We start from the raw sequence: 10,227 nt of genomic DNA on the forward strand, positions 1-10,227 counted from the left end.
GCTCTCCAGCTTGGTCACACATTATTGTGGGATGGCAACTCATTCCTCAACCATCATTTCTTGGCTATTAAGCCAGTAGACTAGCATGAACAGCACAGTAGGTTGAGATCTGGAAAGCAGGAAGGCCTTTCCACTACCAAATTCTGAACCTTATTCTTTGAGTTTGAGCCTTGTTGTCTGAGAATACAGGGTTCAGTCCCCAAGAGTGAAGATATCGCATTGCCACAGGTTGCAGAATCTCCTCTCTGCACTGATATTGCCTCCAGTGATGGAAAAACCTTGATGAGACTCCTGGGGCGTGCCCCTCCTACCCGTGTTTGAAAGCCCCAGTTCCCCTCGCTCTCAACCCCAGTTCATGTCAGTTAACAAATAAAGGACAAATAACGGCCACTAGAGCCAATAAAAAGATGCCACTCATGTGGTGGACCTGTGATGGACCTCTTGCCCAATCACGGCTGGAGATACACTGCAAAAAGGGAACTCAAGTAAGTAATATTTTCTTGAAATTTTTGTATTTTTCCTTGATTTGAGCAAGCATCTGAGAGCTAACACAGACAAGTGGCTGTAGACAATGGTTCCCTCCGAATACCCTTATAGAGCAAGGACTCTTCAGCCAAAGCAGAAGTGCGTCATCTTTAGCCATGATAAGTGCTGTCCGAATAGTGCAGTCAGTAAAGAAGGAGGTGTGAAAATTAGCCTGTATTCTCCCTCCTGCAGCTAGTTTGCCTAGGAACCCTGTAATGTCCCTTACCAGCGCTAAGAACCCTTAAGTTATCCCATAATCCTTTGCTGTCTGAATTTGACACAGCAGTTTGAAGCTCCTTTCTTCCCCACTGAAGAGTTCTTACTGTTGAAGCTATTATTAAGGGTATTCGGATGGAGCCGATGGATGGATGGATGAATGGAAGATGCCACTCCAAACGTTCACAATACTTCCACCAAAAACTTTCCAATTGCAGGTTTTTCACTTATAAAACTCCCACTACTCAACTCTACCCATAACAATCTCAGATCCTTCACGGGGTGATGTGCTTTAAGAATTATTGCCATGAAGAAACAATGAACCAAACACACACGTCCTTACATTTTGTGCAAAGGTTAGATTTTTTTTAATGGCTTTTAATTTATTTTTTTAGCATTTTGGTCCAAATTATTGTTTTGATTTCACCTCTTTTAAAATCGACATTCAGTCCTATTAACTTTTTCAAATCTAGTATTTTAACGTCACATTGGCAAATGAATAAATCTCAATTTTAAAGACGTCTTCCCTCCACATCTTTTTTTTTAAATCTTGGTACAAAGGGTGTGGGTCCTCTTTTTTTTTTCTTTTTTTTTTCGATAAAATGCATCATAAACATCGATATATTATCATTGAATATATTATCATTTAGTTCCATCCATGGAACTAAAATCTTGACTTTGGGGAGCGCGCGCGGGGGGGGGGGGGGTTAGAGCGCGACTACGTCACATCCGCCGTCTATCTCCGGAAGTACAGTTAATTTTTATTCACAGGGAGAGGAAAAAAAACACAGCTGTTGTTGGCAAAGAAAACATCAAAGTGGGTTTCTCAGGTGCGTGTGGTGGTCTCGCCTCCCTGGTTAGGTCGGTAAGCCTCAGTGGGAGCTGTGCTCGGTGTCTGCAGCCGCTGTTTTCTTCTTTGTGGGTCTCGCTGCGCTCCTTTTTCTGCGAGTTGGCAGCAGCTAGCGTTAGCTCCAAGCTCCTCTCTGCTATCTGCCTGCTAACTGGCCATTTCTGACTGCCTGCTCTCTGTCCTCCCGTTTAGAAAATCTCTTAGAGCATTTGGTAAAATGGACGGCAAGCGAGGAAATGTGGGTTGTACGTGGTGCTACTTGTTAAGCAGCTACTTTGAGTCTGATTTATCTGCCTGTGTCCACCATTAGCCTGCCTTGTTGCATGGATGGAGGATAAACACTCTGTGCATCAGGTATAAAGCTGCAGATCTATGATATGTTTGTTTGTTTTTGCATCAAGCTTTTTTTTTCTTCCCCACGTTTGGTTTTAGCGGATTATAAAACCCAAAGAAACAGATTGTTTATAGTCGTTTGTTTTATTGTAAATAACATCAAGAGCAGGTAGCCTCAGGTACAGTGCTGGGAAAAAGTATTTGCTCCATATAGGTTTTCTTCTTTTTTTTTTGTCACTTTAATACCCCAGAATGACCAAAATTATATTAATTAATGCAAAATAATTTTTCAAATGATTCCATTTAGTGAGCAACAAAAGCTTGACCCTGTGTAGAAAAGTATTTTCCTTCTAACCCTTACTTGTGGATGCGTTGGTGTAGGTTTGTATGAGTATAAATGATCTGTTTTAGGTAATCCCACAGCGACTTAATGGGATTTAAATCCAGATTTTGAATAGGCTACCTCAAAAAAATTTGGTCTTTTTATTTTTGAGTTTGAGCTTTGTGACTTTCTGCCGTGCTTTGGTTAATTGCCCTTTTGCATAATCTTTACATTTTTCAATTTTCACAAAACTCTGTCATTGAGGATTTTGTGGTTTAGCAGAAATGTTTCCATCAGTTATGATTAGTTATTCAGGTCCTGTAACGTCAAAGCAGTCCCGGACCATCACATAACACTACCACAATGTAATTTTAATGAAATTTTATGTTTTATGAAATTTTATGTCAATTTTACATGAGCTCTAACAGGACAAACGACTTACAAAAAGTTCATTTTATCTCTCAATGGTCCATAGAATATTTTCTCAAAAATCTTTGGAACCATCTTACAGTTTTTAGCCCAACGTGACTTATGTCTCCCATAGTTGCCGTTTTTATCCAGTCTTTCTTGTTGTTGAATCACGAGGACTGACATTAACTAAGTAAATGAAGGGAGGCTTGCAGTGCTTTAGACACTGTCCTGGGTTATTTTGTGACCTACTGAGTTGTTGATGCCACATATTCTTTATCTTGCTAAGGAACAGTTATGGGTTTTTGATCATTGTCCTGTTGGACCACATTTCAGTGCCTACAAATGAACTGGTATCGTTGGGTGTGAAATAGTGCCACAGCATTATGCTGCCATCACTGAGTTTCTTATTACTGTGTTAGGTGCAAAAGCCTCACTTTGAGACATCCAAAAATACTTCTTGTCATTTTGGCTGAATTGTCCATAGTTTTTCTCTCCTATGACCGTATTTCTTTTTCCCCAGAAGGCATTTGGTTTGTCCACGTGATTATTTGATTTATTTGCTTTGGTCTCCTTATTTAGATGTTTTAAATCACTTTATAAATCTGTTAATGAAACGAAGTGAATATGGGCAGCCTGCTTCATGTCCCATTGGGGCTTGAAGGCTTCTAGTTTGGAGCAGGGATTTAACACCTTGGTGTTATATCGGTTTGCTCTCTGTAATGGCCCTAATCATGACGGTTTCTGTGATGTTCTTGAACATCCTAAACGCTTTAGGCCGTCTTACTGTAAAAGTTTTACAAAGGGTTTAAAAATGGGCGCCAAAACAGGAAAGCGATCCCAACCACACGTCAAATCTATTTTTAGAATGGATTTTGTCCATTGTGGAGGAGATTTTAAATCTGTGTTTTTTTCCTAGTTAAAATCATAATATAATAATAATTTAGTTAGAAATATGCAAACCCAGACTATAAGTCAAGTCAGTCCCAGGAAACCAACCGATTTAATTTAACTACCATTGCTGATAAAATGAAAGGTCAGATCTCCAGCAAGAGTTTCTATATAAGCAGATGCTTAATGACAATCATTCCTGTACTGAGTGATTGAAATCTCCAACACTGTACACTGCCACACTGTTTCATGTGTGTTGTCTTCCAAGCTCGATCATTTTTATATCATTTTCATGTTTATGTTTCTACAGAATGCCTGCCTCGAAGAGAGAATCGTCTCCTCCTGAATCACAGTCCAAGATGAGGAAGGTAGAAGAGGATGGAGAAGATTTACAATCTGAAACTGGACCAACTAGCAAGTCTCCCAAGACAGGAACCCCGCGGGCTAAGAAAAAAAGGTCTTCTTCTGTCGAGGATGGAAACGAACTATTAAAAGAGAGTTCTCCTTCAAGTGATTCCAGTACAGCCCCAGCCTCAGACCCACCTCTGAAAAAAGCCAAGCTACTGCAAGCCACAAGTGCCTCCTGTGGAGAAGCTCCATCACAGAGAGCGAACTCCAGAGGTTCCCTGAAACGGACCGCCTCAACAGAGTCTGATGAGGATCTGAGCGGCGAAGAGAGCAAGGCGGAGTTCTTCAGAGAGGGGAACAACGACGACAAGGTCCGCCACGTCAGAAAATATTCCAACAAAGCTAAGCGCAAAGCAGAGGATGGCACTTGTGACCCGCCAGACACAAGCCACGATCCATCATCTGCACCATCGGAATCTGTACAGGTCGAGCACAATTATGGTAGATTCACAGATTCATCATCCTCTCAAAGCTTAACGGACACTAATGAGAACAAAGAAACTTCACTCGATGCACCTGAGAATACGTCAACGGATGCCTCGGCGTCTGAAACAGGGCGGTTTGACCCTCCAGCGGAAGAAATTAAACTTTTGGAAATAAAAAGCCAAGATAATGAAACATCTACGAGAGAAACTGTGGGCCGTCCTCCATGTGAGGGCGAGGAAAAGAGAGATAAAGTTGTGTCCGCTGAGATCACAAAGGGCCCAGATAATGAAACACTAGCGACGTCAGAGGAAACACTACGCTCAGTTCCTGGAGATGTGAATTCAAGCAGTGGAGGTGAAAATCTTGTTGCAACAAGGACTGGTTCAACATATAGATCAGACGGTAACTTTCACCCGAGCCTGCAATCTCTTCCTGAAGAAAATCAGTGCAATCTAAAATGTGAAATAACTGGAGGCGAGCACGATGAGGGGAAAGAACCCGAAACGAGAGCAATCGCTGCAGACCTGAGCTCTGGTAAAGTTAACAAAGTGGCGGCGGAGAAAACAAACTCTCCTTCAATACAAGCGGAAAATTGTAGTCCAGAAGCCCAGGCTGAGGGAATAGCAACACAAGCAGACTCCTTTACTATTTCAGAGACTCGGGCGGCTTTAAAAGCGGACTCGAATGCTGCAGACGCTCACAATGTGCTTCCAGGAAAAGGCGGTGGCCTGTGTGAGGATTTGAACAAAATGCATGACAGTTCTGAAGAAAAACTTGAAGAAAGCAGCAGAGAACGCGTCTATTCCCAGTCTCCTCACATCGGTGCTGGGTCTGAAAACTCTGCAGAAGAGCAGAATCATAGCTTTGTGGTCCATGACACCCAGCCTGAGTGTCGTGATATTTGCGATAAAACTCAAACAGAGGACCTCTATGAAAACGTCGTAGTCTCAGCGGCTCAAATAACATCTGGAGAAGATATTCAGCGTCAGGAGAATCACGTTATTCAAGACGGCGGGACCAAAGTAAAATCTTTAAACGAGGAGAAAGATACCGTCATGAACGTTCATTGTGCTGCTGTACCAAAGATCCAAGAGAAAAAGGATTCACAGACTTCAAATCAGAGTGCTACGGTTGGTTCACAAATCCGGCAATCTGCTGCCAACTTGTCCACAGACTGTCACAGGGAGGAAAATGTTGGGACACTAAACAAAGAAACTTCGAGTGGAGCCGAGGAACTAAACAAAACAGAATTACAGATTGGTATTTCTTCAGATATCTTAAATACTGGTCCTTCTGTGGAAATTCAAAAGCAGGAAATCCAGGAGGTCAGGGAATCTCCCACAGTTGTGTATGCTCAGATACACGATCATGTTACAGTTGATGAATTTGAAAATACGGAAATTCGCGAAGAATGCAAGGGTCATACTGGGATGGAAACACAGCTTGTTAAAGCTTCGGAGATTTTACAACAGGAATCGAATGTACCAATGCTGGAGAACCAAGGTGGCTCCACAGTAGTACTTGATGAAAGTAAAAAAGATGCAAAGTCTGCAGAATATCTTGCTACAACAGGTGAGAGTATAACGGAAGTTGATATCCAGAGCTTAAGTATATCTAAGCAGGCCTCTGACGGGACTCTGATAGGGGTATCGCACCAGCAGATGAAACGGTTGGTCAGTGAACCCACCATAGGCATATCTGAGGAAGCTCCGAAAGATCTGGACGATGCACATGGCGCTGCTAAGACTCTCATAGATGAAGAAAATGAGGTTATGTTGAACTTTGCTGCTATGGAAGAAACTGAAAACAAACTGTCTGTTGAACCAACCAGTGATGGACCTAACAGAGCAAAGAAAGATCTGGAGAATGCAAATTGTGCTGCTCAGAGTCAAACAGAAGATGTAGAAGCTTTAGACTCCAAGGAGGAGGTCTGTAATGTTGCAACGATTGAAAAGAGGCATAGCCAGTTGTTTCCTGAACCCATAACCGAGATACCCAAAGAAGCTTTCAGGGATCAGGACGGTCTCTGTGGCGCTCAGACTCAAATCAGAGATAATGACCAGTCTGTAGCAACATCTGAGGAGGTCTCTAATTTTGCTCCTGTAGAAGACATGCAAACCCAGGGAGTCAGGGAACCGACCGTAACGATACCTGAAGTTCACAAAGATGAGGATGGTCAAGACCAGACTCAGACTCATATCCAAGAGGAGGTTCCTAACACTGCATCTATTGAAGAAATGCAAACCCAGATGGTCAGTGAAGCACCGACAGACATACAGAGCGAAGGACAGACGGCTGTGGAGGATGCAAGCTGTGCAGATCAGACACCAGTCCAAGTAGACGTTACATATCAGGAGGTTCCTAACATTGCATGTATAGAAGAAACGCAAACCCAGCTGGTCAGTGAACCTGCCATTAGCGACAAAGCTCATGGAAATCTGGAAAATGCTGATTGTTGGATCAGAGCCGGTGCTGAGAGTTATAATGAAGACAATAAAGAGGTTGTAGCTACACCCCAGACAGTCTCTGCTATTACTCCTGTAGAGGAAATGCAAACCCAGACAGCCACTGAAGCACCGACAGGCATACCCAGTGAAGGACAGACGGATGTGGAGGATGCAAGCTGTGCAGGTCAGACTCCAATCCAAGTAGATGTTACATCTGAGGAGGTTCCTAACATTGCATCTATAGAAGAAACGCAACCCCAGCTGGTCAGTGAACCTGCCATTAGCGACAAAGTTCGTGGAAATCTGGAGAAGGCTGATTGTTGGATCAGTGCTGGTGCTGAGAGTTACAAAGAAGACGAGACACAGGTCATAGCTACACCCCAGACAGTCTCTGCTATTACTCCTGTAGAAGAAATGCAAACCCAAACGGTCACTGAAGCACCGACAGGCATACCCAGTGAAGGACAGACAGATGTGGAGAATGCAAGCTGTGCAGTTCACACTCCAATCCAAGTAGATGTTACATCCGAGGAGGTTCCTAACATTGCATCTATAGAAGAAACGCAACCCCAGCTGGTCAGTGAACCTGCCCTTAGCGACAAAGCTCATGGAAATCTGGAAAAGGCTGATTGTTGGATCAGGGCCAGTGCTGAGAGTTATAATGAAGACAATAAAGAGGTTGTATCTACACCCCAAATGGTCTCTGCTATTACTCCTGTAGAAGAAATGCAAACCCAGACGGTCACTGAAGCACCGACAGGCATACCCAGCGAAGGACAGACGGATGTGGAGGATGCAAGCTGTGCACATCAGACTCCAATCCAAGTAGAGGTTCCTAACATTGCATCTATAGAAGAAACGCAACCCCAGCTGGTCAGTGAACCCGCCCTTAGCGACAAAGTTCGTGGAAATCTGGAGAATGCTAATTGTTGGATCAGTACTGGTGCTGAGAGTTACAAAGAAGACAATACACAGGTCATAGCTACACCCCAGACGGTCTCTGCTAACACTCCTAGAGAAGACATGCAAACCCAGACGGTCACTGAAGCACCGACAGGCATACCCAGTGAAGGACAGACAGATGTGAAGGATGCAAGATGTGCAGGTCAGACTCCAATCCAAGTAGATGTTACATCTGAGGAGGTTCCTAACATTGCATCTATAGAAGAAACGCAACCCCAGCTGGTCAGTGAACCCGCCCTTAGCGACAAAGTTCGTGGAAATCTGGAGAATGCTGATTGTTGGATCAGTGCTGGTGCTGAGAGTTACAAAGAAGACAATACACAGGTCATAGCTACACCCCAGACAGTCTCTGCTATTACTCCTGTAGAAGACATGCAAACCCAGATGGTCTATGAAGCACCAACAGACATATCTAATGAAACGCAGACATGTCTGGAGAACGCAAGCTGCGGGGTTCAGACTCCAGTTGAAGTTGATGTCGCATCAGAGAAGCTTTCTAACATAGTTGTAGAGGAGATGCAAACCCAGGGCATCAGTAAACCCACTGCTGATATGTCCGATGAAGCTCATAAGCAACTGGAAAATGCACATCCTGGAAGCTGTGAAGAAGTTACACGTGTTTCTTCCAATACTCAATCAGAAACTGTGGGAGAAGTTGTTGCCACTCCACAAGAGGGCGCTACATTTGTTACCATAGAAGAAATGCAAAGCCAACTGGTTAGTGAACCTGCCACTGACATTAACGACAAGGTGCAGGGAGATCAGGACAATGGAGGCTTTGCTGCTGAGACTCAAAGTGAAGTTGAAGCTACGTCAGATGATTTCTGCCCTGTTTCTCCCGTCGAAGAGATGCAATCCCAGCTGGTCAGTAAACGCACCGTTGGCGTACAAGATGAGGCTGATAGAAATCTGGAAAATGTAAACTCTACAAACAGGGAAGGTGGTGTATGCGTTTCTATTGCTGGTCAGAGTGGAATACAAACTGCAGAGGAAATCGTAGGCGCGTCTATAAATGCATCTGTAGAAGAAATGCAAACTCAGCCGGTCAGTGAACCCACCACTGGCATACCTCAGGAAGCAAATGACTGTCAAGAACATGTAAGCTGTCAAAGCACAGATGCTGAACGTGTTTCTGCTGCTGATCAGCAGGGTCTTCAATCCAATGAAATTGTTGCTACATCACAGATGGTATCCGACTATACTCCAGTAGAAGCAATGCAAAGCCACCTGGTCAGTGAACCTACCATATACAGCAGAGCACAGGATGATCTGGAGGAGGACAGTTGTGCAACTTCTACTCCGTTGGAAGTTGTTTCAGAGGCTCCAGAAACAAAGCCACAGCTGGTCATTGAACCTACCACTGATATACATAAGGAAGCACAGATAGATCTGGACAGTGCAAGCTGTGCATCTAAGACTCAAGCAGAAGTTGGGAGCACCTCACAGAAGATCTCATCCTTTGGGACATGTAGAGGAAATTCAACCACAGCTGGTCGGCACACCCAACGAAGCTCTTCAAAGTCATAGTCCTGCAAGCCAGCAGAGCGGTTTAGATGTTAGATGTGATTCTGCCGCTGCTCCGAGTCACGTAGAGGCTGAAGGAGAACCTCCGGAGGTCTCTAGCCTTGCGCCAGTAGAAGAAATGCAAACACAGACTGTTGATGAACCCCCCACTGAGAAACCCAGCGAAGCACAGAACGATGCAAGTTGTGCTGCACAGAGTCAAACTGACATTCCGGTAGAGGTCACAGACCCACCTGAGGATGTCCTCAGCACTCCACACACAGAAGATATGCCAAGCCAGATGGTCAGTAAACCTAACCCAGAGATATCAGCTCAGCCGCTGGTTGAAAACGGCAAGGCAAATGTGGAAAACGAGACTGTAGCGCTGGGAGAAATGGAAGAGGACTCAGCAGCGACAAGAGAGAGTCCGGTTTCACCGTGTTCATTGGATAGAAATAAAAGCCAGATAGAATATGACATGGGGACGCCGGAGAATAGTTTCAACACTGGTTCTGTGGTCGAAGCACATAGTCAGGAAAATCCAGACGTCAGTGAAAAAACAGCAGGAGACCAGTTTGAAGAAGAGATGATGATTGAAAATAGTCAACGTGTGAAGAAAGAAGAGGCCCCCCCTGAAAAACGCGCTGCTGTACAAGAGGATCCGGTCCCATCAGAAATCCAGTCAGATGTTTTTTCCAGCAGCACTTTCAATGGACATGGAAAGGGAGGAGAGCGAACATAGACCTGACACCCTGAATGCAGACTGTCCAGAGGTGGAAATGCAAAGCCAGATGAGCCAGGATGTTGAGGAGCAAACCTCAGATTTCATCTCTGTAACTGTTGCAGAGAGTGAACCAGAAGCACAATCTGAATCTGCACCAAAGATCGTTGTTCCACCTTCTGCCCCTGAAACACAAATCCACCAGACCCTTGAA

At 44.2% G+C, this 10,227-nt stretch overlaps 1 protein-coding gene across 6 annotated transcripts; it reads left to right on the plus strand.

The window, feature by feature from the left end:
* Window positions 1-1,484: 1,484 nt before the first annotated feature.
* Window positions 1,485-9,887, plus strand: LOC118557000 (mucin-17-like). Of its 6 annotated transcripts, none has more exons than XM_036125828.1 (3): window positions 1,485-1,571; window positions 3,856-7,657; window positions 7,970-9,887. In XM_036125828.1, the coding sequence occupies exons 2-3, from the start codon at window positions 3,857-3,859 to the stop codon at window positions 9,314-9,316; spliced, it is 5,148 nt and encodes a 1,715-aa protein (XP_035981721.1). In that variant the 5' UTR covers window positions 1,485-1,571; window position 3,856; the 3' UTR covers window positions 9,317-9,887. The 6 variants fall into 6 exon arrangements, with proteins under 6 accessions (XP_035981721.1, XP_035981720.1, XP_035981722.1 ...); XM_036125827.1 differs by having other exon boundaries at window positions 3,856-7,360; window positions 7,658-9,887; XM_036125829.1 differs by having other exon boundaries at window positions 3,856-7,048; window positions 7,658-9,887.
* Window positions 9,888-10,227: the final 340 nt, after the last annotated feature.

The sequence above is a fragment of the Fundulus heteroclitus genome, chromosome 21, assembly GCF_011125445.2.
Source record: "Fundulus heteroclitus isolate FHET01 chromosome 21, MU-UCD_Fhet_4.1, whole genome shotgun sequence".
Taxonomy (NCBI): Eukaryota; Metazoa; Chordata; class Actinopteri; order Cyprinodontiformes; family Fundulidae; genus Fundulus; species Fundulus heteroclitus.